The following is a 27698-nucleotide window of genomic DNA, read 5'->3' on the forward strand; positions in this document are numbered from 1 at the left end:
GATAAAAGGACCACCTCCATGGACAAAGATATCCGGTTGTATTTACACAGATATTCAAAAGGTATATGATAACGTCCCACATAAGAAACTGGTTAGAAAACTAAAGGTTACGGAATACAATCGGATAGATGGCTTTATAAATGATAGAATAAACAGCGTAGTTAACATTGTAAAATACCATATACACTATCTCGGTGATATAATCCCGATAAAATCAGAGGTAGAAAAATGGAAGGAGTAACAATTGACAGCAATCATGACTTTGAAAGACATATTTATTTTTAATTAAGAGCAAATTCTATGATAGCAATCATAAGGAGATTAGTTCAGAACTTGGACAAAGAAACATTCATTCTCATATACAACAAAGGATACTGAGAAAATTGAAGTAGGTAAATTATGTTGGTTCCTGAACTGAAAAACCTTTTATATGGGGAGCAACTGAAACGTTAAAAACTGTCAACGCAATCGCACAGGAGTTAACAGGAGAATTAATCCTTGGAATTTACAAGGTTGCTGTGTCAAATTGATCCAGAAACGGAAGAAAATCTATCTTCATCAGTGTATAATAAAGAATAGACACTAATTTTCATCCAAGATCCGCAAAATTTTGGAATATCAGAAAATGTAATATAACTAAGTGAATAGCGTCGGTACAATCAACTCTCATATCTTTGCCAAAATTACTATGTGTTGACTGTACTATATAGAGTATTCAACACTGTAGCAGATAGCTTTTATTAGATGTATATTGAATATCATTAAAAATGTTTTTTTTTTCAATAAATATTTATCGGTGACTTACTTTTTGAACCATTAAAGAACCTAATTGTGTTATGAACAAGACATATGGGGGAGGGTGGGGGTTCACTTGTTCTGGCCATAAAGTTACAGGTGGTGTGTTGTTAACTTTATCCTGTACATTCTTGACAGGGCCATAATTTTTGAACTGCCAAAGATGGTGATGAAATTGAAACTATAACTGTGGAACCTAGAGCTGTGCAGTGCACCGATATCATTAGGTCACTGTGACCTCCATCTGAAGGTCAGAGGTCAAATACAGGAAGTACACAATTTTCATACCAATGTTTTTCAACTTATTTATTTTGAAGAGTTAAGGTATCGTACTAAAATTTGTATACATAGTGTGCATGTATGTCTTGCCTTAATTGCAATGAAAATAGAAACAAATAGACATTGAATTTGACCTAAAATATTGATCTGCAGTAAAGTGTTTTCATATTTAAGTTGGCATAACTAGGCACAAAGGGGACCTTGCATCGGAAATTTAAGAAAGTTCTAAAGTTGGTTGCATGAAACATCACAAAAGATGGTTGATTTGAACAGTCTATGATGATGGCAGGCTAACAATACAAAAAAACACCAGTACTTGAGGTTCAAGTTGACTTTTACTTGGTTAAAAAGACAATTATTGTAGAATTGTTTCACCAGAAACAATCCATCAAGTTACAGCAATGTTGTTTCCTTCAACTCCAGGCTATCACATCAGCTTTCATTTTGCTTTGGTCAGTAAATATGTATTTCAGTTGTGGATGAATATATATTGACATTCCTCATAGTAAACAATTCAGCTGAGAAAAGCAAGAGAACTGATAGGCCTGTATTCCTCATCTGATATTCAATGTTTTTCACAAATACATTGTACTGTAATGTCTTGATCAATGACTTACATTCGAGGCTAAATGTTACTAATGTAATTGATTTCAGCTTTCAAATTTTGAAAAGATAGATTGCAAAACTATCCCTAAAAGTCTGATTTTTAAAACACTTCCTCATCCTAACTCTCAAGTATTTGGGTTAAATGAAAGCTCTCAACCTTGTTAGACTTCATACTAGAACCCTACTAATATCATAAGCCTGCATTAAATGGTTCTTAAGTAAATGGGTCAGAGAATCAGGCAATCAACAATCCTGTACTATGGCAAAAACTCAGTTGGCTCTTCTGGCCAGGCTCATAAAGAAATGACAATTGATATCGTCTAAGCTGCCTAAAAAGATGTTAAAATGTAATTCAAGAAGTCGTTTTCAACCAACTTTATCATACATGTCATTCGCTATTGATAAACACAAGTGACAGCATTAATTAGTTCTGACACACAAAGGAATTGGTTTGTTTCTAAATAAAATATCTACATCATGTAGCACTGAGAACTATACTCTGTAGCCTCCACACAATGGCAAACACTAAACACGCCAAAGAAAGAAATTTCAATGTCTGTTTCACCCAGTCTGATCCTTCATTCACCTGTAAGACAAAAAGACACATGATATGATATTTTCTAGAGTGTCCTGATACTAATTTATTTGTTTTTATTCACAAACCAAAGATTCAAAATAGATATAACCAGGAAATGCATATAAGAATGATAATTTGAACAAGTGTAAAACTTGATGTCATGATACTAGGGGGTAAACAAAAATCTATAGTGAGGCACTAGACAGGATGGACAGACAGACAGACATAGGAAACAATATATACTACTTTCCAACAACCCACATAAATCCTTACCTGTGGTGTACTACTGACACAGGAAATCTGTCCCTTCTTTAATGGCGGTGGAACAGAGGACTGAGTTCCCCACAAAAATCCTTACCTGTAGTGTACTACTGACACCAGAAATCTGTCCCTTCTCTAAAGAAGGAGGAACAGAGGGCTGAGTTCCCCACAAAAATCCTTACCCATAGTGTACTACTGACACCGGACATCTGTCCCTTCTTTAATGGTGGTGGAACAGAGGACGGAGTTCCCCACAAAAACCCTTACCTGTAGTGTACTACTGACACCGGTAATCTGTCCCTTCTTTAATGGAGATGGAACAGAGGACTGAGTTCTCCACAAAAATCCTTACCTGTAGTGTACTACTGACACCAGAAATCTGTCCCTTCTTTAATGGAGGTGGAACAGACGGTTGAGTTATCTCCTTTTTAGATGCCACTTTTCCTTTCATAAAGTGTTTCCCTGTCTCCACAATTTCCACACGAACTAATTTTCCCATAAAGTCCTCATCCTGTGGAACTAATACCTAAACAAATAAAGAAAAATCAAGAAAATGAAATCTGACTGTTTTCACCAGAGCATTAAACATAGCATCTAGATGCTCTTATTTTGTTATTCCGGTTGCAATCATGTAAAACTTTGTTACAGCAAACATTTCAAAATACAAAAATGTAAGAAAGAACTCAATTGTTTGTTTATATGTTTGACTGGTTCATTGATAAAGATTTCCAGGTTTATTTGAGGTGGGGTTTCCTAATAGTAGTTGGTGACTTTCTCATTGAACAACATACAGGATGCCTATCGCTTCACAGCCAGAGCAAGTGCCTTACCTAATACAATCACATCAGCAAGGACTGGTCTGCCCTACTGAGATACACTTACTGGTCTGTTAGGGAACATTAATTTACACACCTTGAATCTTAAATGAGGTTGTAAAGTCTGTAAATCTACTGACAGATCTACTGGGGCCTCCTCAAACATACAACAGAATCTTGATCTTACCTGATCATAAAATCTATTGTGACCAACATAATACTGTTTGTCATGTGAGATTTCTGTCACTAACACGTCCTGGATTTCTCCCATCTGTGAATGGCATGAAAAAGTAACATTCAATTCAAAGGGAAGTAACTTTTCAGATTCACATCTTATATTATGTACACAATAAGATAGAAAATGAAGGGGGTTTATTATTAGACAAATGGCTGACTCACTGGTCTGTCTTACAAATTAAACAATTCATGAAGGTAAACCATAACACATATCCATGTTTATACCAGTCGTTCTTCAAATATAGCTCTACCTCAAAAGGCCTTTGACTAAATAATTACATAAAAAATGTATTTTTAAACTATCAATCTCAAAGTTCTTTACCTTAATATACTGAAAACTAAATACATTACCATAGTCATTTTTTTCAAGGGCAATACAACAAAGTGGTCATACAAACTGAATTTGAACAGTAATCTAAAGACTTATATACTTGATTTCTATTTGTCTTATGTCATTTAGTAGTATTTTCAATGTTAACAAATTTGCCAACAAGGACTTGATATCACATACTAAGCCTCCTTCCAACTTTCAGTCAATCTTTTCACACTAGGGCAAGGAGCTTAATTATGTTAAAAGACAGAATGATTATTTCAATAAAGTATTCTGTATCAAGGAAACTACCTCTTTTCTATCTGATAAGATTTCTATTACTGTAAACATATTTACGTGTAGTCTTATTTTAGCACTTTTATCTGTATTCCTGCCGTCAGTATTGTGCTGATTACAGATTCTGTACATACATATTGCTTATTAAGCGATCAATGTGATGAACTCTCTTATGATTGTGCTAATTTACCAAAAAGTGACGATGCACTGGAAGTTGATGGTGTCAAAGCAGGTAAAAAATATTTAGTAACCATTGTGGCATGGAGGTATTTTTTCCCAAAACCTATAACATTGACTGCAGTATGACATTTTATATCACCATTTTAATACAGACTGTTAGGTATGACTTTTGTTTTAGTTCATCTGAATTTGGAAAATGAATTACCTTATGATCATATGTTCTATATGAGTGAAACAACTCTGATACTGCCTTTGTCCTCTTCTTTACCTGGAAACCAAACAAACTATATCATAACTATCTGTGAAATGAGACTACACAACACTCTTGTTTTATATATAAAATAAGTTATACATATCATTTTGTCAGACGTAGCCTGTAATTTAAACCCTAAAAGCTCATGCCTTGTAACAAGCCCAACTATAGATACTGTTGTTCAATAGAACCACAGACCAGTACTACCTCATTGTCCTGTATTAATTCCGTTCTCTGACTACATTTTAAAATTTTTATAAACACTGTATATCATGATGTGGTAACAGTATATAAATACCCTATCTACCATAATCTACATTTCAAAGCACAACCCACTGCTTACATATATCAGAAAAAAAGTGAAAAACATAAATGTATTCACGGGTAAATTCATATTATCAGAGAGGACCTTTTTCTAAATATAAAATGGATCATTTCAACTGTTAATTGCAGCCAAACACACTAAAAAAGTAAATAGTTAAAAGTTAACTATAATAAAGTATAGAATGCAGTACCTGAGGAGGAGGAATTCTTGGCATTTTAGCTGCTGGGGTTCCTGGTCGTGGAAAAAATTGGTTGATAAACAAACTGGGAAACCTGTAATCTTCCACCAGCTGCATAGTTTCTTTAAAATCCTACAATGATACAAACACAAACTTCTCATCCAAAACCTGCACTAATTTATTATCATTTACCTAAATACTGTCAAAATACATCAACATATAGCTTATACATAGGTAATTATCTAACAAGATCAAGGTAGCGATGTTCATGCCTTCAGCAATGTAAACTTATGAATCGGGGTTACAACATTATGAATGCTTTATAGACATAAACTATCTAATATTGATTTTCTTTCAATTTTTCCTTGTCATTAGATAAAATATTTTGTTAACCTTTTCTTCATTTTGGAACATATTCAACCAATACTTGATTATCCATTGATCATGAACATCTCACAATCACCGTGTGTCACTTTTACCAATAGATTGGTCAAAGTACTTTCATGGAAAGTACTAAATGGAAATTGATGATTGATGAACATGTATGAAACAACCAGAAAAGATATAGATGCCCCCAGAATCTGATCTGATCATCTGATAACATAAGATTATAATACTAAGGGGTAAATATGAACCAGTCTTTTAGGTATGACATTGATTCCAATTGGAACAGGATGTGATGCCATCGGATAGATGGACAGGAGTAACACTATATGCAGTTCCACCAATAAAATGGCTGAGGACATAAAATATACTCACTTCTTCTGTCTCTGTAGGAAATCCACAGATCAGATCTGTTGCTATAGTAACACCTGGCACACTGAAACATTAAGTAGAATTTGGTAAATATTGAAGGCAAGTCCAGGTAAACTTCTTCTACACAGAAACTATCTGTAAGGTATAACCACTGCTTTTACTATTCTGTACCTGGTTTGTTTTGTGTATGCATATGTGAAATCAAAATCAAATTTGGAACCAATAATCAACATTGATATAAAAGGCATCCCAAACTACTAGCAATACACAATGAATTAAAGAACTTATTCATTCATAGATGTTTTCTCCTCTGAAATTCAAGGTATCTAAATTTATATTACCATGTCTCTCCAGATCTAGATTTCAGATTTGTGTCTTCATGTTTTTATTCTAACAATTGTAGTACAATCTCTAAAGGACAATGTTTTTATTCTAACAATAGAATCTTTCAAGCACAGACTCCTGAAGAAGAAACAAATTTACATACTTGGCTTTGAGAAAATCTGCCACTTGTCGAAAGTCAGCTTGGCAATACTCGCGCCGCATGTCCATCAGGACACTGTCAGAGGCAGATTGGACTGGTACATGGAGAAAGGCATAAACACGTGGGTGACTCAACACTTTGGCAATCTCCTAAAAGTTCAACAATACATGTCACAAACATAGGTATATGGAGAGTATTGCTTATCCTATGTTATGAATGCTAAACACAGATTATTAACATATCAAAATTTATGTTTTTCTCATTTCTGAACAGATAATCTTTTTTTTTCTTTTCTGGTTACATTTCTACATTTTAAAGTATTTCTAACATACCTCAAGATGCTCTAGTATATATGGTGGGTTGGTCATTCCAAGCCTCATTCTGGCACCTTCAGGTATGACCTCCACTAGTTGCCACAGTAATTGTGGTAAGGTTACACCAATGTCGTGACCATATGCTCCAAGGTCTTCAGAGGTCAGCCATATTTCAACCACACCCTCTGTTAAATTCATAAATTTCATAAAAATATCATAAGCAAAAAGACTAATCATCTAGACTCCAATTTCCTATATGATACAGCAAATCATGATCAACTGAAATGCACCAGACATTTTGGTATTGTTATGCAACATTTTATATATCTAAAAATAGATGGATATGTAGAAGAATATCATTCACTCGTACTCTGACACAAATGTTATCTACAGTTATGAAATAAGAAACAATATTGTAGTGTTTACCTTCAAATGACTGTTTAGCCCTAGCTACAATCTCTTCTGGTTTGTAACTGCCCAGTTCTCCTCTGGCATGCTTTGTCTTACAGTAGGTACACTGGTTTAAGCAGCTGTGATAAAAATGCAGTGATAAATCTATAAACTATTTTCTTGAGTCCTTTTCAACTTAATTGCTAAAAACAATATGTATCACAAATTCTAGAACATATGGTAAACCTCTGGTCAGTTCGAACAGGGGGCAGTTCTAATACATGATTTTTTCAATAAAAACAATAATATTCTGTCTAGTGATAGTTTGAATCCTTTCTTGTAGATTTCATTTAAATTTCGAATTGTTCAAACATATCAAAAGACTGCACAATGTTGACCTTGATAGTTCAAAATCTTAATTTATTGTCATGAGCATAATTTTTAATAATTTGAACAGGTTCAACAATATTTAGTTAATTTTGTTGGAACTGACCGTTTACCTTGATTATGTAGAGTGATGCTAAAATGTTTGAAATAAGAAAGATCTTAATAACACAAGGAACTATCACCTCAACTTACTTCTCAATAATCACACTAGAAATCCCACCATGTGTAGGTGTTAAACCAAATAATAAAGACAAGAGGTTTCAATGCTTTTATGTTTCAAATACTCAGAAATGAAATTGATGTATGGTTATTTCTCATTTTCCGTCTGGAAATATATCTACAAAAAATTCTTTATGAGGAAATTTCTGACAGCCTGACCCAGCAAAGCCTTGATTAGACAATCATGAAGGTCCATTGGTCGAGATTTCTCTGTCCTACCCGAAAGACAGGGAAAGATCCTACTAATCTCAAGTTGTTCATAACTTCAGCTCTATTTCTTTCATCGAATTAGAATTTGGAAATAATGCAAGCTTCTTCCATCATTTGTTGCTACCCATGTAAGAAGCTTTCCTTCATTTCCGGAAGTGGAGATAAAAGTTGTATGGGTTAAGTTCTTCTTTAACCAATCAGGGTGCAAGAAATAATTTTATTTAAAAATACTGACCATCTTTGCAAATCAGTCAAGATGGTGGACAATGTATAAGTACAGTGCATATAACTGAGGCTGTAATAAAACCAAATCATAAGATGGTATTGTCCACATGTGAACTGTCCAAAAGAAAGGTATATAATACCATTGAAAACAAACAAGCTCACCCTGTATTAATAGCGATGATCTCGATAAGTGGGTTCTTCCTGATCTTAGGCAGACTAAGTGGAGCGCCCCCTGTTTTCTTCCCAGACTCCTTCTTCTGTCCCAACAATCTGACTGAGTTACCTATGGAACACACATTTAAAATCTCTTCATTTTGTGAATATTTATCAGTTCTTACTTCTTTTACAAATAAATCCAGCAAGAGTTATGCCTGAATGAGCACCATGTACATCGGTAGCACTTCCTGAATGTAGTCTCCCAAAAGACCCAGCTAATCCAAACATCAAGGCCTCCTTATCATCATGCAGTTAAGTCTAATCCATCATTTATCACACATTAAAACACGACAGAGAAATTTCTATTGTTTCCTGATGAAAAAGCCCTTGGCCCTGACACACACAGTATTATTGTTACAGGTTACAGGTACTTATGGCAGGGATTTCTATGCTGACAGGATTAGAATAAGTACCACATTATTTTTACATTAGTGATCAAATGGATTGTAACATTAGCAAAAAATGGAAGTTTTCTACACTGAAGGCAGAACTTTTCTCCCTTTATCAAAATACTACTGTATTGGAAGATAGAATGTATTGAAGATGAATGAGAATCTCTAAATCAGTAAATCTAGAAATTTAAGAATCTTTACCTTTCAGAGTTTCTTCTACAACCTCTGTTACTCTATCTATTTGTTGAACGCCTATTATGCTTAAACCCTGAAAAAAAAAGGAAAAAGGTAATCACATACTGTGTGTCAGAGGTTAGTCCACTTCCCCAATGTGAGTCACAGATTAGCCCATTTCCAAGCTGTGAGTCACAGATTAGCCCATTTCCAAGCTGTGAGTCACAGATTAGCCCATTTCCAAGCTGTGAGTCACAGATTAACCTTCACCTCAGCTGTGAGTCAGAGATAAGTCTACTTCTCAGCTGTGATTCAGAAATTAGCCCACTTCCCAGCTGTGATTCAGAGATTAGCCCATTTACCCAATGTGAATCCCAGATTAGCCCATTTCCCAGCTGTGATTCAGAGATTAGCCCACTTCCTAGCTGTGAGTAGATATTTGCCCACTTCCTAGCTATAAGTCAGAAATTAGCCCACTTCCCAGCTGTGGTTCAGAGATTAGCCCACTTCCTAGCTGTGATTCAGAGATTAGCCAACTTACCCAATGTGAATCACAGATTAGCCCATTTCCCAGCTGTGATTAAGAGATTAGCCCACTTCCTAGCTGTGAGTCAGATATTTGCGCACTTCCTAGCTGTGATTCAGAGATTAGCCAACTTACCCAATGTGAATCACAGATTAGCCCCATTTCCCAGCTGTGGTTCAGAGATTAGCCCACTTCCTAGCTGTGAGTCACAGATTAGCCTTCACCTCAGCTGTGAGTCAGAGATAAGTCTACTTCTCAGCTGTGGTTCAGAAATTAGCCCACTTCCCAGCTGTGATTCAGAGATTAGCCCACTTACCCAATGTGAATCACAGATTAGCCCATTTTCCAGCTGTGATTCAGAGATTTGTCCACTTCCTAGCTGTGAGTCAGATATTTGCCCACTTCCTAGCTGTGATTCAGAGATTAGCCCACTTACCCAATCTGAATCACAGATTTGCCCATTTCCCAGATGTGATTCAGAGATTAGCCCACTTCCTAGCTGTGAGTCAGATATTTGCCCACTTCCTAGCTATAAGTCAGAGATTAGCCAACTTTCTAGCTGTGAGTCAGAGATTAGCCCACTTCCTAGCCGTGAATCAGAGATAAGCCTTCTCCCCAGCTGCAAGTCAGAGATTAACCCACTCCCCAGCTGCGAGACAGAGATTAACCCGCTCCCCAGCTGCGAGTCAGAGTTTAACCTGCTCCCCAGCTGTGAGTCAGAGAATGTGTGTCAGTCCCTTAGGCTTACTAGTTCCTGTTTGTAAAGTAATGAATCAATTTTACAGTAGATATTTTACAGGAACAGTCTTTAATAAGGAATGGTACAGAGAAAATCACTATTACCTTTAAAAAGTCTACTCTAGGCTGACCCTGGGGCACACATCCAGCAACCACCATCTTTTTTTCAAGCTCGCGTGCTTTTGTTATCTCATTCCTGAAGTGGTCCTCTGCTGGGTTCTTCACTGTACAGCTGTTGAGCAGCCAGAGATCTGCTGTCTCTTTGTTATCTGGTGTACACAATACAAGATAAATCCATAGTTGTGATAATGTTCCCATAAATACAAAATTGTTACAAAGTGTTATGACTGATCTCGCTTTCATTTATTTCTCTTGAGAAAATACCTTAATCTTTAAAAAACACTCAGTGCAATGTAAAAGTAACTCCAAATTCATATAAAACTGACTTGAGATAAAATATCATAAATAATTCATAATTTTTTTCATGGTAGCACATCTCTTAAGAATGAAATTATTCGAAATTATCACTTATTCCATGCATATACCTTACCAACTATTTGGTAGCCATAGGCAGCCAGCTGTCCTGCCATGTATTCACTGTCTGAGTTATTATGAGAACATCCCCAGGTCTTCACATATATCTTCTGGGTACCTTTTTAAAGTAATAACATCAACTGAATTTTGATAAAAGTAATTGATATACTGACATCAACCAATGCTCAATCAAAATACATTTGTATACCAAATGATCACAATCACTCTCTTACAAACAAATCATTGACAACTGCATCTTTGCCTGTATTTTATCATTTACAATGGTTTACAAAAGAATGAGTATTTACAAATCTTCAATACAGATTCTAGCCTCATCTGTGTAGTAAGAGATAAGGTGAGTATCTGTGGTATCACTGTTTTCATGGCATACTATACATTTGTGACTGTAGTTAATTCAAATAAATAAACTCAATGAAATTAAAAATAAGACGTCTAGGCCTGTGTCATTTATAAAATAAAACATTTGCAAATGTTTTGAGATCTGTTTACCAATATATGATGGTGATGTAACAATGTGCAAATATTGATGTTTTAATTAGTGACACTGTTTAACTATATTTTAATTAATTGAATTGTTGCGCTGCGTTCGTTGTACTGTTATGTAATACTGTGTTGCGTGCGGCCACTGTTCCGTCTACCTGTACTGTCCTTGTAAGTGTTTGATGTCATGTGTCTTACTTTGTGTTGTCCATATATGGGTATTATTCCTAATATAGGTATTACTTCGTTTTGGGTCAGTGGTCAGTCCGGTTGTCTTTGTCTATGTTTGGCGCGGTTTTTTATTAGTCCTTTGTGTGCAGACCTGGAGAGCGGACGTATAGTAGATCTAGACCTGTGTCCACAAGATTTGAATCTTGGGTCTTGTAATTGGTTCTCCAGATATTTGGTATGTACGATAAAGTCTCAGTCTAGCTGCTCTCGTAATTGGGTGTTGTAAATTATTGATTCATTTTATAATTGAGGGTTCAGATGAAGTAAAGTTAATTAATGTGTGAAACGGTGCTTTTCATAAAGTGATGTAATTGTGATCTCATGTACGTATATATGGATTGAAGTTATTTAAAATAACAGGTGAAATATACCTTTACATGTATTTTACAGATTGATGTAAGATCTACAATTAGTCCACGCACAGACCTTTTTTTTTCTGTCTGGCAAACCCCCGACCCATAGTTGGGGTAGGTATTTTAATAGATATTATATGTAGAATACGAGAGCTTGTGTAATTGATAATGTCAGTTATATTATGAGTAATTATGTAATAATGTAAGTTGTAAGCAGTTTCCTGTAGACCACGATCTACTTATATATACTAATAAGCGTAAAGCTGAGGCCTATTGATATTCCTATTTAGAATAACGTATTAAGTGTGAATGTATTAAATATGTATTTACTGGATCTACATCATGTTATGAATGTAGACGTTTCATTATGTAATTGATTGTATTATGTCTTTGTAGGGTTTTAATTGTATTCTGTACAACATAGAATAAATGGAATAAGTCAGCACAGTACACGTCGTTGTTCTTTAAAAACTTGACAACTTTACAGTGAGCATCTTGAACTGAATTTCTTACAAATACGTACATCAATAATTTATACACTGATCAGAGCAATGAGAAAGTTACTGAGCTTATTGATTAAATCTGACCTGGGACCTGACAAAATGAGTATCAAAAACAAACAGTAAGCAACCTGGAATATGACTATCGCCATGAACTTGTTCTCTGCTTTTCGGGCTTGAGATGAGCTTCTTTGCCCGTGCTGTGACATGTTTGCGAGGCTGATGTCTGATATCATCTACTGATGTGTCTTTAGAGATCATGTCCTCTATGTCTGCCACATCAACATCCTTATCGCAACCTGCTGGCATTGTGTTTGTGTGTCTTTAATAGCCTCTAACTTGCATCTGTCAGTACACTTTCTATAACTGCAATAAAACATAAAAAGATGATTAGTTAATTTACAAAAGGTGTACATGTTTTATTGGGTGTTTGATTATCATCATTTGTTAAGTTTTCTTGCCTTTTGCTTTGACCACAGTAGAACTGTTTTTTGCATGCACAAATTGAAAAATTTTAATAATACATTACATTTGTAGTCCTATATTTCCTTACATATGTATATACAATCGTAGTTGTGTTTTTGAGTTTGATAAGTGTCTTTTATTTTTTTTCTTTCATTATTTTATCGAAGTTTAACAATCATTCAGGTAACACTTTTTATAATTTTTTTTTGTGAACGAGACACATTTTGTGATTGTGTTTAAATGTGTTGTGTTTTATTAGTTGTTATCCCTATTTGCATGCGTGTTGTACATGAGTAGTGCTGTGTAAGGAAAGTAAAGTGTACATATACTAACAAGGTACTGTGTATTCACAGGGGCATGTTGTATTTATTGTAGAGGAGACGGCTCCTGTAGTACAGTACAGTTAGTAAAAATAGATTAAAATTATGTATTACATAGACCTCCTTTCTCAGAAACATTGGTGCATGCCCTTGCCTGTGAACATGCTGTATATATGTACATTTGTAAGAACAGATGCAATCGCATGGGAAGACATTTAGTTATTTATATGATATAATGACAATACTATTTGTTGGCAAACTGTGATATCCATACTAACCATTACACATGTATTGTTTATCAATATCGGCAGACAATAATAATGTTTACAATAAGCGTCATAACTTCATAAACTTCTGCAATACCGGAAGATCAACGTGACTTTAAATGAAGAGTTATTAAAGGGGAAGCTACTCTAAAATTACTTCCTCGACGGAGGCGGAAAAGATATAACAAAAATAGAAATAAGTTCTAGTCTGCCGTTAACAAATTGGGGTATGCTTTATCAACAGATTACTTACGTGCGCTACAAAGAGAATACCATTCGACGAATTTAATGAGTATCAAGTTTTCTTCGCGGCCACTGTCGACTAATCTTCCTTTATGTCGCTGGCAGGTAAACATGCAAATCTCAAAGAGAAAGTAGCCCCAGTTCTACAAATATTCCATGGTTTTACTGGTGTCTTTATCACGTGCTTTGTTGTCATCGAAGTTTGTAGGCCTACATAGATACATGTCATTATTTACAAAGGTCTTATCAATCGAGAAAATAATTTCTGAGTAAAATAAATCAGACGTCTTTGCAACAGCTGATGAACCTCGGACATAAGATTGAGACACCCCCACCACCTGAAAGTCTTAAAACATATATACAGATATAGGTTCAGTCATCAAGATACCATAATGCACAAAAATATTTGAACAAGTGCACGTGATTAATTGATGCTACAATTTTCTTGAAATTAAATAAAATCATTAGGTTATCAATGAGACTGAAAATTGAATCCAACAATAAATGTTTATTTCATAGCCGTCTATCTCCATCATCCTATACGGTTACTGTGGTTCTCTTGTTTAAGACTTGGTTGGAGTCTAGGTAGAACAATGATTTTTAATCAAAATCAGCTTGATTAAATTATATTAACAACACCTTATAAACTCAATTTAGATAAAGGCTTACCCTACTTTTTCTGTTTTTCCAGTTGTTTGAGGACCTAGTGTGTGATGCCAAGTCTGGCCCTATTGACAGGGTATGGCTATCTCCTGGACATGTGTATATAACCATCAATGGAGGAACACATCTTTACACTTTTGATACAAAGCCGACCAATAAAACACATGTAAGTTGGATGTTGTTGTGTTTTAAATTTCTATTGTACTGTATAGGTGTTAATAAGTAAACTAAACTAAAGATGTTTAGAGTTAATTGTCTTCATATTTTCAGTCTTTTATCTACCCTACATAATCCATTTTAGCATAGTCCTATATAAATCAAAATACAATGTATAATATGTATTTTCTACTGGGTTTAATGACTTATGCAGGAGGAAAACCGAGGATGTCTGGACTTGGCTGACCTTGACCACCCTGTATTAGATATTCTGGTATCTTCATCAAATTACAGTTTAGTCCTTGTGGTGAGTATCAGGGCTAATACTGACTTAAATCAAACTACAGTCAAGTCACAAGTGGTGAGTATCAGAAGTGACCTTAAAATTCATTAAACTACAGTCAAATCCATGGGGTGAATATCAGGGCTGATCTTGATCTTCATCAAGCTACAGTCAAGTCAATGTGATGAGTAATAGAGTTGATCCTGACCTTCATCAAACTACAATCTTATATATAGCCCCATTTGGTGAGTATCAGGGCTAATCATTTCATCCAACTACAGATTAGTCCATATAGTAAGTAACAGAGCTGGCCTTTGTCTTCATCTAGCTACAATATATTCTATGAGTATCACAGGTGATCTCAATCCCAATCGCAGCTAAACTATTTTTAACTGCAAGTCTATGTGCATACAGTCATTATGTAAAGTCCTATTGTTTATCTGTACATGATATTGAACTGTTTAAGGTTCAGAGGAATGGCCACGTCCAGTGTTGGAAATTTCGTGGTGACCTGACATGGATGTTAGTGAAGAGGTTTGACCTTTGCAATGTGAATAGGTCTGAGGTCACCTGCATTTGTCTTCACTCTGCACAAGAAACTCTCTACTGGTGTGAGCGACGACCGAACTTATCCAATGTTTCTAATTACTCTGTTTGTAAACGACAGGTAGATGTAGGTGGGTTAACTGAGAGAATTTTGAGGTCATATCAATATTATTACATGTATTCTTCAATAGTTGTTAAAATTATTGTGATTAAGCATCTGTATATACACTGTTAATGTAGATGTGATTTTATGGTTCCTGTAGAATTCAATGCTATTTCCCCTGTAAAGAAAAAGAGCAAATGAAATGTTTGTAAAGATATAAAAAAGATTTTAACAAATGTATAAATATGAAGTTAGAAATACTTTTATTGTGGATTACTCTGGTGGCTGTTTAACTAGGTTTTTATTTTCCTTGTATAGATGAAGATAAACTTGGTGCCAAAGATTACAACAGTACCCAAGTGGTTTTACAGAACTGTCCCTCAGCAATTCTCTATCCTGTCTCATTTGGTGTTGCCATTGTCATCAAGTATGTTCTGGAAAAGTAACTTGTTAAAACCCTATGTATAGATGTGAATTAGATGACAATTGTATGAAAAAGTTTTCCTTAATTATTTGAGCCTTAAATTTCCTTTTACCGGATGTATTATTAAGGACTAGTACATGTAACACAAATATTCAAATTACCTTCAATAAAGATTAATAAACAAATGAATGATTTTCTTAAAATCATTTATTTAAATTCTCAATGTATCAGTTGAAATATTAATTGATAATGTGTCACAGGTAAATATATGATTTTGACCATGTTTCTGCTATGTAACATTACTAATGAAAGGGAATTCAGCCATCCAGGCAAACACTGATGAAGGATAAAAAGTTCACATTCTAAAAATATGAGCAGTTGTTGTATAAGTTATTCATATGTGCCCCATTGATATACATGTAAGTCAGTAATGATAGTGATCAAAAGTTTTCATTTTGGTTTAATGCTACTTTACCTACTATTTTCTAGGTTGAAACCTCCATTGGTCTCTATGGTGATACTATGGCTGCCAGTAGTGAGCAAAGTTGTGATACATGTAGGTTGTCACCAAGTAGAGCTGTCAGAGTTTGGGACACGCCAACCAATAGAGTTTCGGAGTCTGGCATTCAAGCTTGTTGGTTACACAGTACGAGTAAGTATTCTTAATTTAAACAGGAATTCAGACTGTCTTTTAATCAGAGATATATCTTTGTCTCCGTGTCCAACTATGCTATAGCATCACACCTCAGGCTCTACACCTGATAAGATCTCAAGGGACATCAGTTAAGATTTAAACCTCCATTGGTCTCTATGGTGGTTAGTCACAGCCGTGACCACTCATATATATAAGTTATACCAGGTATTGTTAACCCTATACCTTTATTAAATTTTGGTGGCTATAAGTCAGTGTTAATTATAGGTTAATGGTCACTCAGTTTCTTTTATGTTTTTGCGATTTCATGGTGTAGGGTAGGACAGGCATTTAGTGTTACCCAGGTACGTTTTGTCTTTTCCCATTCAGAATCAATATCATATCTTAAGATCTCATGTCATACAGACATTTTCTAGTGTCAAGATTAAATTAACATTTGTGGGAGACTTCTCATCATTGCTGTATCAGACTTTTACGTGGTGTAATTTATGCTGTAAAATCAACTTTTAATTTTGTAGCTGAAACCAGAAAATAGAATGACAGGTGTGACCTATGACCCCCAAACAATGGAGGTCAGTGTGATAGAGGGTGAAATGCATGTCAGAACCATCTCAGATACAAAATGTAAGTTCTATATGAAATTCATCCAAATGCTAAATCAAGCAGTGTTGTTATTAATGTTGACATAGGTTCCTATCATGTAGATTTACCATGCTGATTTTGTGAATGCTTGTTTTTCTAATTTGTGTTTTATTTGATTCTCCAAACAATTAATATCTATTTAATATGCATATTTGCAACATCTCTTAGATACATAAACTCCTCTTCCGTTTGGAATAAGTCATGAAGTTTCATAATGTTCTATGAACAATATTTAGGAGTTAAACCAGACAATCTGATGTCCTCAAAACAAAACTAAGTCCACTATAACAATTCTTAAGGATTTACCCTATGGAACAAATTAAGATTGAGTGATTATGTAGAAAACTGTTAAGCTGAATATGTTAAAACTTATGTGTATGTTTTACCACAAATGCAGCATGTCTTCAGAAAAGCTGCCAGAAGCTTCATTATAAAGACGTCAAAGAAATGGACAAAGTTATCAAATGGATGACATTCCAAGGTGCTCTGGTTGCAGTGTGTAAATCACAGGTATTGTAAGTACCACATGGATTAGGTTGTGTACATAGTATTATCACTCACTTCTCATTGCTGATTTAAATGTTAATCTCATTGCTTATGTAATTGTGCTTTTCTTGCAGTTTGCTCGCATTCAAATTTGACTCAAAGTCAGTGGGTATAAATAGATCCTTTATCCTCTCTAAGATGGTAACGGTAGAAATTGATTCATGTATTTCATTTACCAACAGTAAGATACATGTAAGATACATGTATGTTCATGAGACATGAGAAGAAAAAAACCTCATAAATCAGGTGCCAGTAATGTGTTTGTGTTACATGTATATGATAAAAAATTGAAAGTGACGAAAGATTCTTTTGTACAGGTTGTTTGACCTTGACACTGGGCAGCTAGTGGACACCCTTGCTTGTCCAGACACCTCAGAGATTGTTGATATCTGTCATTCAAGTCCAGGAACAATGTGGATGTCGTTTTTCACTCAGAATAACATTTATGTAATCCAAGTGAGTGTTGTGTACAGAACATGCTATTTAATTCAGAGGAATAGTCCATCCCTTCTCTGTTTGTCTGATAGTAGTTTGGTACTTGTGATTCTCCTCCTACAAATTCTGAAATATATCTGTAAAGCCAGTTGTAAAAGTTAGGCAACTGTTTTCATTTTTTTTTTTAAATTTTCCTTTCAGACTGTTTTGCCATTTTAGTGTTTGCAAGAATCAACTATGAAACAAAATATTCACACAAAATAAAAAAGGACAATCATTGCAGTACATTAAGTGTCTTAATTTAGGAAAGATGGATATTTACTTTAAGAATGTAAGCATGATGCTGGACTTTTTGCCTTTCTATTCAGCACTTGTTTATCATCTATAGAAATAGATAATAATGTGCAAGTTTTTATTGTGATTTTTAATTTTGATTTTGAACAGAGAACAAAGGAGCACACCGAAGAAAAAATAAAAGATATGTTTGGTTTAAACAACTTTCAGACAAAGGCAGTTGAACTGGGTTATCTAGAACAGGTAGGTAAATACAGATGTACATATGGTCTCTTCAACAATTTAGAAAATAGAGAAACAATTGAGATTTTTTTTATCATTCATATTCAAACTGGGTACATGTATTTGAAATATATTTAAACTATGAATATAACAGTTGCTAACAAAGAATGACCTCTGCTGCTTATCAAGTGACATGAAAAATGTTGATTGTTGATTCAGAAATTTATTGAGAATTTCTGACACATGTTTTAGCTAAAGACACAGAACTGTGGTATTCCTGTTTATGACAGAATCGCCAAGCTTGGCCAGGCTTGGGAAACAGAGGGCGACCGTCCACCCAGTACTCAGCTGGCAGAGACTCTAAGTAATACGTTTACATGATCGAAAGGATGACAAACTAGATCTTCAAATGTATTGACAATATATCAATATATAAATCAGTTTAACTTTCAACTTTTCATGAAGTCATTAAAATGGCAAGATATTGGTAGGTTGTACATGTACTTTTACTCTGTGTAAATTATATATGTATATATTTCATTGAAATAATTTTCTATCATTTGATCAATGATGTTAGGTACCCAGTGTATCTATCGATGTATATGTGTATGTTTCACATATATTTATTGTTGTATCATGTGCATTCTATTGACTAAACACAAAAGTTGAAAAAATTCTCTCGTGCTTTTTAATATGAAGAACTATAGAATAATTTTATTGTTGTGATAATGCATGTTTACAGTATAAAGATTTACAATGTTTAGTGAGTATGCAATGACAGTATAATCAACATGCTTGTATTTTTCAGATCCATATTTGAAGGAGTATTGGAGCCTAGAAAAATTCCAACAGGAAATACTAAATGGAACATTGGTATGCATATGTGAAATTAATTGAATCATCTAAAACAAAATCAACATATCCATTGATTAATTCTATGTTTGAAAAAAGTGTGAAATATAAATATTTGGTTACAACATTGAATTATTTTGAGATTTCATATAATGCTCACTATGATACCTTTTTGCTTTGGAGTTGTTCAGGGGCAACACAAAGATATTGCATGATGGAATGTAATATTTGCCATTATATTTTTTCACGCTGAATGAATTAACAATGTTTGTGTTTAAGATATTCTGGTGTACTTGTCTAGGTGTTACCCAGTGTGTGTCCAGGTGATATTGAAGAAGAAGTCCTAAGGGTTCTTTGTCCAGAAACAAGTATTTCCATGTCCGGCAGACAAGCATGGCTACTCCTTCTGGCTGATAAGTACCCACAAGAGGTATTGGCCATTCTCATGAAGCAACTGGATTTTGACACAGGTATTCATAGTTTTCCCCCAAATGTGACCATTAAAACAGAACTACTATAATAACATTTAGCCTCAATTACCTTCATTTGTATTAAGATTTTGAAGTTTCCTAAAAGCATTAACATTATATAAAAAGTCATATACACAGTGTATGGTAATGCAGGTATTTGTTTTGAGATTATGGAATTTTGACATATATACTATAAATGTAAGTTAGACTTAGTGAAGTTATAAATTCTTCATACAAACATATATGTTTAGAGAAAAACATCCTTTATTATTATCTGTAACTGGATTTTCTCAATTGTATGGAGTTTTTGATTGACTGTCCTTTGCAAAACATGTATTGTACAGAAGTAGAATTATTAGTTGGGTAATACCTTATTCTGCTGTGTATATTCTACAGAAGACATCAGTTCTGCCCAGTTACAGCGCTGGCAGTGTATCCTAGCCAAGGATAGTGTTGTCAGTCCTGTTAGTACTAAAGTTGCTGTGCCCATGTTTGAGCACATCTGTCGGCTGCTCTTCATTGTCCAGCCATCAAGATTGGTGAGATCCTCTTTTGTTGTTGCTTTTCTTTCTAAACAAATATTTCAAAAGTGTTGTCTCCTGTTTATACACAAATTGATGAGACACTTTGATTTAGTGACATCAAACCTTGTAAATTTTTTAGTTAGTAATTAAAAAATAATTTCATCTGAAGCCTTATTTTTACTGTGTATTGTAATTTGTGTATTTGTTGGAAAGTCACTAAATTGACTAGACATGAGTGAGAAGTTATTTTCAACCAATTATAACAATCACATATTTCACAGTTTTGGTCACAAGTATATTCTCAATATTGCATAAGTGTTTAATATCATAGTTCATTATTACACTTGCATCTTGTAACCCTGGTAAAAATACTAGCCGCAATATACCACTCGGCTAGGGAGAACTTCTCTTTAGCTCGATCGATTGAGCATCGGACTAGTAAGCCAGGGGTCCCGGGTTCGATTCCTAGCAGAGGCATTGAAATAAGTAATGATGTCTGTTATTTCTGTGGATCAGTTTATTGCCAACAATGCTGTACTGCAAATTTCATCTGTAGTATGACTAAAGTTTTGATGAATATTGAATACTTATATTTATCTTTTCAGTCAGATTTACACTGATAATTGCTATTTTTATTCAGGTAAACTTTGTGAAGATTGCCCAACTGATCAATGACCAGCGAGTCGGTGTATCGGCCTTCATCAGGAGGAGGCAAGCAGTAAGTGGCATAGTTCATCATATTCATTGTTTGCTTGAGTGTTGTTTGCTCGGAATTCTTCATTTTCATACATTGTATTGGGCTAGGCAAATACTCATTCAGTATGTAACTGTACAAGAATATCATCCTCAATGCTCATAGCTAAAGTGAGTGTTCCATGTGTGACACCTTTTGGATAAGAAATAAGACAAGAAGACTAGTCTGGTCCTTGATGTACGCCAAACAAAAAGTTGCATAGCAGAATATTGTACTTGCTTTGAAGTTGGGTGTCCTTCTTTTGTAATCTTCAAAGGAGCATATCAGTCTGTGATTGGTCAGTTTTTTGCTCCGGAATCCCACTTTCGACCAATCAAATTACTAAACTTGAGACTTAAATTGCAAAGAAATGTTCCAGGGGTGCAAAGAGCAAAAGTGATCAAAACCCCTGGAGTATCGAGGATGCTATAATGTTAAATTTGTTACTTCAACAAAAAATTTGTTCATAGATCAGTGTCAGTATAGAAGATAAGGTAGCATGTTGTCTTTAAATAACATTACTTGTCCCATAACACAGGCAGTACTACTGCTCACACAGCTGATTCAGATTCATGTACTAGATATTCTCTGAGGAAAGGTTATGACTGTAGCCATATCAGTTTGATATAAGCATGGTTGTTGACATGATATGTGTGTGACTTCTCTTACAGCTTCAGTTCTATGACCGTGCCATCATGTGTCTACCGGACCTGGCTAAGTCACAGTGTGTCCTGGATGCTACCACTGCCTATGTCCAACTCCTTCTGGCTAGGTAAGTCAGAATGCCATAACAAGCAGGTCAGTTAAAGAAGGATGCCTCATCAGCTGAGGTTATCCTACTGGACAGGTAAATCAAGGTATCTTTCCTGCTTATGCTCAGATCATACAAGTCAGGTGAATCAAGATGCAATGAATAAGGTACATGTAAGTAAGGATACAAACCCTGCTTGGATCAACTCATACTGGCAAGGTAAGTGAGAATACAACCCCTTTCTAGTTCAACTCCTATTGACCATGTTAGTGAGTATACAAACCCTGTCTTGTTCAACTCCTTCTGTCTAGGTAATAGAGTATACAAACCCTGTCTAGTTCCACTCCCACTGGCCAGTTAAGTGAGTGTACAAACCTGTCTAGTTCAACTCTTTCTGTCCAGGTAAGTGAATATACAAACCCTGTCTAGTTCAACTCCTATTGGCCAGTTAAGTGAGTGTACAAACCTGTCTAGTTCAACTCTTTCTGTCCAGGTAAGTGAATATACAACCTCTGCCTGGTTTACCACCTACTGGACAGATAAGTTAGGACATCTTCTTACATTGGCTGTTCAGATCCTGCCAGCTAGGTAAGTCAATATGCAGTGCCTTCTTGTCTATAAATCACACTGGCCAGGTAATTCATGATACAACACCTATAATCCTGTCTACAACATTTAACACGCAGTTAATTCAAGATACTATACCTACCTGTCTATAAATCCTACTGGCCAGTCAGAATGCTACATCCACCTGATTGGCCAGATAAGTTAAGAGGCAACACCTTTCTTCTCATGGATGGGCAAGTAAGATGTTCTGGTCTACAGCTGGGTGGAAGTGAAACTGCCACATCACCTGCAGTCAGATCAGTGTTGGAGAGAATTAACACTTAGTATGGCAACTGTATAATGAAAACTGTATAAAACTCTTTATAGTGAACAAGATGGGTGTGAAATGAAGGCAATGCAGACATACATGAACCAGGAATGCTGGAGAGATGCTGTTGATCTACTCCCCAAGTACACAGACAACCCTGCTCTTCATGTCAAGTTATTCCATACAGTCCTCCTTTGTATGACACAGGTTGGTACTTAAGTTGATATGTTCTCAGGTGATCTAAGAACTAGTCTTCAGTGAAGTTATGTGTCCACCTTAAGTATGTTGTTATCTATTGTGCAAGTCCTGGAGACAATTATGTACCAAAATCAAGGTACAAAGGCTGATTGATAAGTTGTGAGCCTTGTATTGATGAAGTTAATCAGGGATGTCCTTTTGCAGCTCTACTTTTCCCTGACTAGTTAAGGCTGTGTACCCAAAGACTGGTGTCATTTGGTCAGTTTGTGTCGAAGAGATAGCACTCAAAGTAAACAAGGCAAATGACTTTCGCAAAAATGGACAAAATTGCTGAAAGAGCAGTGATTCAATATTTGCATAAGAAAGGTGTAGCACTTATGGATATCCATACAATAAGGTAGCAACACTAGGGAATTATGCTCCTTCATATGCTACAGTGAAAATGTTGGTGATGGAATTTAAGTGTGGCAGGCAAAATGGGGATGACACCTGTCTTGGAAGGCCTGTCATTGTTGCAACACTAGAAATCGTCAATAAAGTTCTTAATATTGTTCAGGCTGACAGGTGATGGACAGAGAGATATATAGCCTGTACAGTTGGGATTACACAGGAAAGAGTACATTCCATTCTTATGGAAGATCTTGCAATAAAACTCTGAGCCAGTTGGGAACCAAGACATCTGACAGTTGATCAGAAGCACACCATGCAGACTTTGTCAGGTGCTAATCTGAACTTTTAAGAGGCAGATCTTACTAACTTTCTGCAGAGGTTTGTGACTATGGATGAAACATAGGTCAATCATTTCACCCCAGCAGCCAAAGAATAAATAAGGCAAAGACTGTTCCATCAGTTGGAAAGGTTATGGCCTTGGCTTTTGTGATGCTGACGGTATTCTGATGGTATACTATCTGCAAAAAGGGACAAACAGTCAGTGACACAAATTATGTACCACTTCTTAGGCAGTTGAGAGAAAATATTAAACGGAAGTGCCACGGAAAATTAAGTAAAGGTGTGTTGTTCCACCAGGACATTGCCTCTATTCATCAGTCTGTCATTGCCATGACTGTCATTAACAATTATGGCTTTGAACTGACTGAGCATCCCACCTTATTCGCCTGAATTTGCTCCATCAGACTTTCATCTATTTCCAAAATTGAAAAAGGACATTTCCAGTTCCCACTTTTGGTCAGATGATGACATCATGCATGCAGTGGAGAACTTTCTGAACCGTCAAGAAAAGGACGTCTTTAATAGTGGCATCGAGGCCCTTAAACATCGTTGGCAAAAGTGTTAACAGTAGATACTGGAGGGGGGTTATGCTGAAAAATAATAGAATATGTCTGCTGAAAGTGGAAGCCTTAAGTATGAGGCTCACAACTTTGTATATAGTCTTCATGTCTTGAACAGCCTTATGTGTCATAAGGGTCTGAAATTTGAATAAGCCTAGCTTTTCAGACTGCAATACACTAAGTAGAAGCAAGCGAGAAACTTTTGCAAAGTTATGAATTTTATTACCTATGACAGAATCATCATGGATGAGAATTTCTCAAAATGCCTTATAAAAAAACTGTAACAATCCTAGATCAAAAGTAACTGAATGAACCCAGATAACTGTTGCGGTCCTTGAGGTAGTGTGTTATTGTGGATAACCTAATGGATTAAGTGATATTAGTGTGCCTCCTTAGGGTCACACAGTTATTGTTTCCTAAAGCATCACTCTGTTTTCATAGCTGGTCTTGTCATTGTCACCTAAATTTATTTGTCTCTGACCAGTTACCAGTATGTTGTATGATAACCTGTTGTGTGGACTGAACAGTGATAGCAGTACATGTATTACTCCTTTTTTTATGTTCTAACAGAGGAAGGTGTTGGCAGAGCATGCAGATGCTCTCTTCAGCAACATGCCAGTATGTAAAAGGTAAGTGGTCCAGATTTCAACCACTAACTCTAATTTATTTGAGATGTGATACAGCATTTCATTGGTCAATTTAAATGAAGTTTCAGAAGATCAGGTCACAGACAAAAGTATGCCCCCCTAAGATGTTGACGTAATTCTGACTCACTTTGAATTAATAACATCAAGGTGGTTGTCTGATCCAGATTTCTAAAACTACTAGGAAATCTTTTTTTTTCATGGCATTGTTTTAAATCTGCATAAATGCAGTTATGATATGCGAAATAGGACAGAGTAATAAAAAAACACCCTGTCCCATCCCAACCAGAGTTTGAGCTAGCACCCAGCCTGACACTGCCACTTGACAAAAGGGAAATTCCCACAAGCAGAGGCTTGTTAGGCAACCTGTCCTTTCAACTTCTACATGTTACTTATGCACCTTTTGTAGTTCTAAAAATGTACTGTAGAAAGCAAAGGACTCCTTGCTTAAATGTCCTCTAGTATAGGTGGTGTTGATAAGTAAAATTGATGACAACTTGCTCTTATCAAAAATACATATTGTTTTGTATTTTGACGTTTTTGTTGTGACAAGTAAACATTTTATTATATAGCTTGGACTCTGTGACATCAGCATTCCCTCTACAGAACAAAGATGGCTCAGGAACCAGTAGTGTGAAACAGGTATTTGCAACAGAGCTTGACCAGGTACACATTGAACAAATTCGACCCTATCTACTGGACAAGGTCAAGGACACTGAAGCAGCCAATGACTAGACATCTATGGATGAACTGGGACATATGGTAGATCCATGGTTATACTTTTTATCCTGACAATTGCAGATTAATACCCAGAAGTTGTATTTCTACGACTTCACAAATTTTTGTGAAAGGAATAAACTATTTTTATAATTCATGTATAGAGGAAAGGAGAGATGCCAAATGATTCATAATAAACTCTGTATGAATTGTTGGTAATAATAGACACATAAAAGATATATATGTATATTCTGATCTTACTAGTGCATAGGTACTAACTACTTGAGAATAACGTTTTTCATTTTTTTTCCAAATACAGTAACTATTGTTTTGCAAGATGTATCACAAAATACCAGGTACATACTTTTATCTTTTGTGTTTAATACATTGGTACAACATGACTTCTCAGCATTTGTTATACATTTGTACATGTACTTGTATTGTGTGATCAAAACTGTTGTTACACTTGACCTTAGGTAAATAGTTGTAATATAAAGAATTTGGACAACAATTATGTACATAGCATCAGGGATTTTTGTGTATGTTCCTTTATTATCCAAATATTTTTCAATGACAAAATCATGCACTCTGAGGTTTTTTTTTCCCTTACAGTTATTACACTACATGGGACAATCGTTCCCAATTTTCCAAATCTAAAATGATTGATTAATTGAAATTGATTGTGATTCAGTGAAAGCATAAGAATGTGTTACTAGTAAATATTGCCAGTGGAGTCAATGCATATTTATGTCGTCCCAACTTGTATTCCAGTGCAATCAAATATATTATATTTATAACTCTTTTTGAATTGTTTTATTTTGAAATTTAGTTCATAAATGACAATATTGGTGTTATCTTATAACCCATCAATGTTCCTATGAAACTTGTGATTCATTTTCTACCAGAAATTAGCTACTAAAGGATGCTTTCACAAAAATCAATCGTTTACCTTCTTATAGTGGAATTAGAATACATATGTATTTATATTTTTCTGTTGAATTCATTGCATATTTCTTAGAAATCCATGTAGATATATTCACATTATGCATGAACATGTCTCTACTTTAGTCAGTAATGTTCTATGTAAACAAAATATACAACCATTGATGAAGTTTGCCCTTCCGTTTTTCCAAAAATAGGGGTGTGTAAGGCACTCTATTCAAAGAGCTTAAAAAGCAGGTGAGCTTATACCTTGGTATATATATTTAGGGGTGAATGATCTTGACCCATCTTCAAATTCACCTGGGTCACACGTGTGAAAAAGGAAAAAGAAAATAAAAGAAATATTTCTCTGAATACTGATTAACAAAAGGTCCAGGGTCATGAATGAAATCTTGACAGTATTGTGTTGGGATGAAGAGATATGGAATTTCTCAGATAATGATCACAAGCCACTTTCAAGATCACTTGAGTAAAATGCGAACAAAATCAAGGAACCTCTGTAATTATCAAAGAAGGCTTGGGGTAAAGATATTTCAGGTACACTGTAACATACATTTCAGATTTATTTTGCACTTGGATGGACGGCAAACAAATTTGCCAAGTGAACTGAACATAAAAACAAGTCTTCCAAGAGATTCTTTTAATAAGCAAAAGGCTCAAAATCAAGATATTGATCAGTAGCATACAGGGATGAAAGGCTATCAAGTTAGTTCAAATGAATGACCTTGTGATATCTATGAGTTACAATAGTCAAATGAGTTGAAATCTATGAAACATGTTCTTCTCAATAACCAAGTTTATTTGTAAAATACAAGTAAAAACAGCATTAAGTTTGCGATGAATAAGAAAGCTGTCAGTCTGAGAATATGTAAGCGGTATAGCAGGTATGATACACCTGTTCAATTTGTCCGTTTAATTTAAGAAATTCATTATTTCATGATTTGTTACAACACAATTAATTCATTAATTTATGTATCTATTTAGAGTTGTTACATGTACATTGTGATGCGCAATATGCAGTTTCATTGGTTAATTGTGTATATTTATAGATTTGTTGATTTTTACAATAAAACAGTGTCGAAAATAAATAAATCTTGTTTTGTATGACAAGTTATCATCAATTTTGCTAAAATTACAATTGTTTACTTTAACCTTCACTTAAGCAGTTAATTATCTCAATA

The 27698-nt window shown here is 35.1% G+C and overlaps 2 protein-coding genes across 3 annotated transcripts; one reads left to right on the forward strand and one right to left on the reverse strand.

The window, feature by feature from the left end:
- Nucleotides 1–1677: 1677 nt before the first annotated feature.
- On the reverse strand, nt 1678–13399 carry LOC132550351 (threonylcarbamoyladenosine tRNA methylthiotransferase-like). The gene is made up of 15 exons (XM_060214402.1): nt 13327–13399; nt 12395–12629; nt 10695–10796; nt 10250–10413; nt 8908–8974; nt 8261–8381; nt 7094–7197; nt 6686–6852; nt 6357–6502; nt 5873–5933; nt 5126–5245; nt 4563–4625; nt 3521–3604; nt 2871–3044; nt 1678–2266 (listed from the first exon to the last, which is right to left on the reverse strand). The coding sequence occupies exons 2-15, from the start codon at nt 12570–12572 to the stop codon at nt 2156–2158; spliced, it is 1662 nt and encodes a 553-aa protein (XP_060070385.1). The 5' UTR covers nt 12573–12629; nt 13327–13399; the 3' UTR covers nt 1678–2155.
- Nucleotides 13400–13515: 116 nt separating this feature from the next.
- LOC132550350 (uncharacterized) lies at nt 13516–27591 on the forward strand. Of its 2 annotated transcripts, XM_060214400.1 has the most exons (19): nt 13516–13662; nt 14249–14386; nt 14591–14683; nt 15126–15336; nt 15627–15735; nt 16222–16384; nt 16903–17008; nt 17424–17541; nt 17890–18028; nt 18452–18544; nt 18776–18887; nt 19332–19396; nt 19677–19845; nt 20242–20384; nt 21010–21087; nt 21774–21874; nt 22787–22934; nt 24785–24843; nt 25431–27591. In XM_060214400.1, the coding sequence occupies exons 1-19, from the start codon at nt 13603–13605 to the stop codon at nt 25591–25593; spliced, it is 2268 nt and encodes a 755-aa protein (XP_060070383.1). In that variant the 5' UTR covers nt 13516–13602; the 3' UTR covers nt 25594–27591. The 2 variants fall into 2 exon arrangements, with proteins under 2 accessions (XP_060070383.1, XP_060070384.1); XM_060214401.1 differs by lacking the exon at nt 22787–22934 and having other exon boundaries at nt 25431–25523.
- Nucleotides 27592–27698: the final 107 nt, after the last annotated feature.

The sequence above is a fragment of the Ylistrum balloti genome, unplaced genomic scaffold (assembly GCF_031769215.1).
Source record: "Ylistrum balloti isolate Yb309-2 unplaced genomic scaffold, AGI_CSIRO_Ybal_v1 Utg370120, whole genome shotgun sequence".
Lineage (NCBI taxonomy): Eukaryota > Metazoa > Mollusca > Bivalvia > Pectinida > Pectinidae > Ylistrum > Ylistrum balloti.

Bases quoted from the DNA above. Each gene is read 5' to 3' on its own strand.
- LOC132550351 (XM_060214402.1), bottom strand. From the start codon at position 12,572: ATGCCAGCAGGTTGCGATAAGGATGTTGATGTGGCAGACATAGAGGAC. The intron at 5,246-5,872 runs GTGAGTATATTT...GTATCATTGTAG, and splicing joins TTCCTACAGAGACAGAAGAA to GATTTTAAAGAAACTATGCA. The intron at 2,267-2,870 runs GTAAGGATTTTT...TTTGTCTTACAG, and splicing joins GTGTCAGTAGTACACTACAG to GTGAATGAAGGATCAGACTG.
- LOC132550350 (XM_060214400.1), top strand. From the start codon at position 13,603: ATGAGTATCAAGTTTTCTTCGCGGCCACTGTCGACTAATCTTCCTTTA. The intron at 15,736-16,221 runs GTATGTTCTGGA...ACTATTTTCTAG, and splicing joins GGTGTTGCCATTGTCATCAA to GTTGAAACCTCCATTGGTCT. The intron at 16,385-16,902 runs GTAAGTATTCTT...TTAATTTTGTAG, and splicing joins TTGTTGGTTACACAGTACGA to CTGAAACCAGAAAATAGAAT.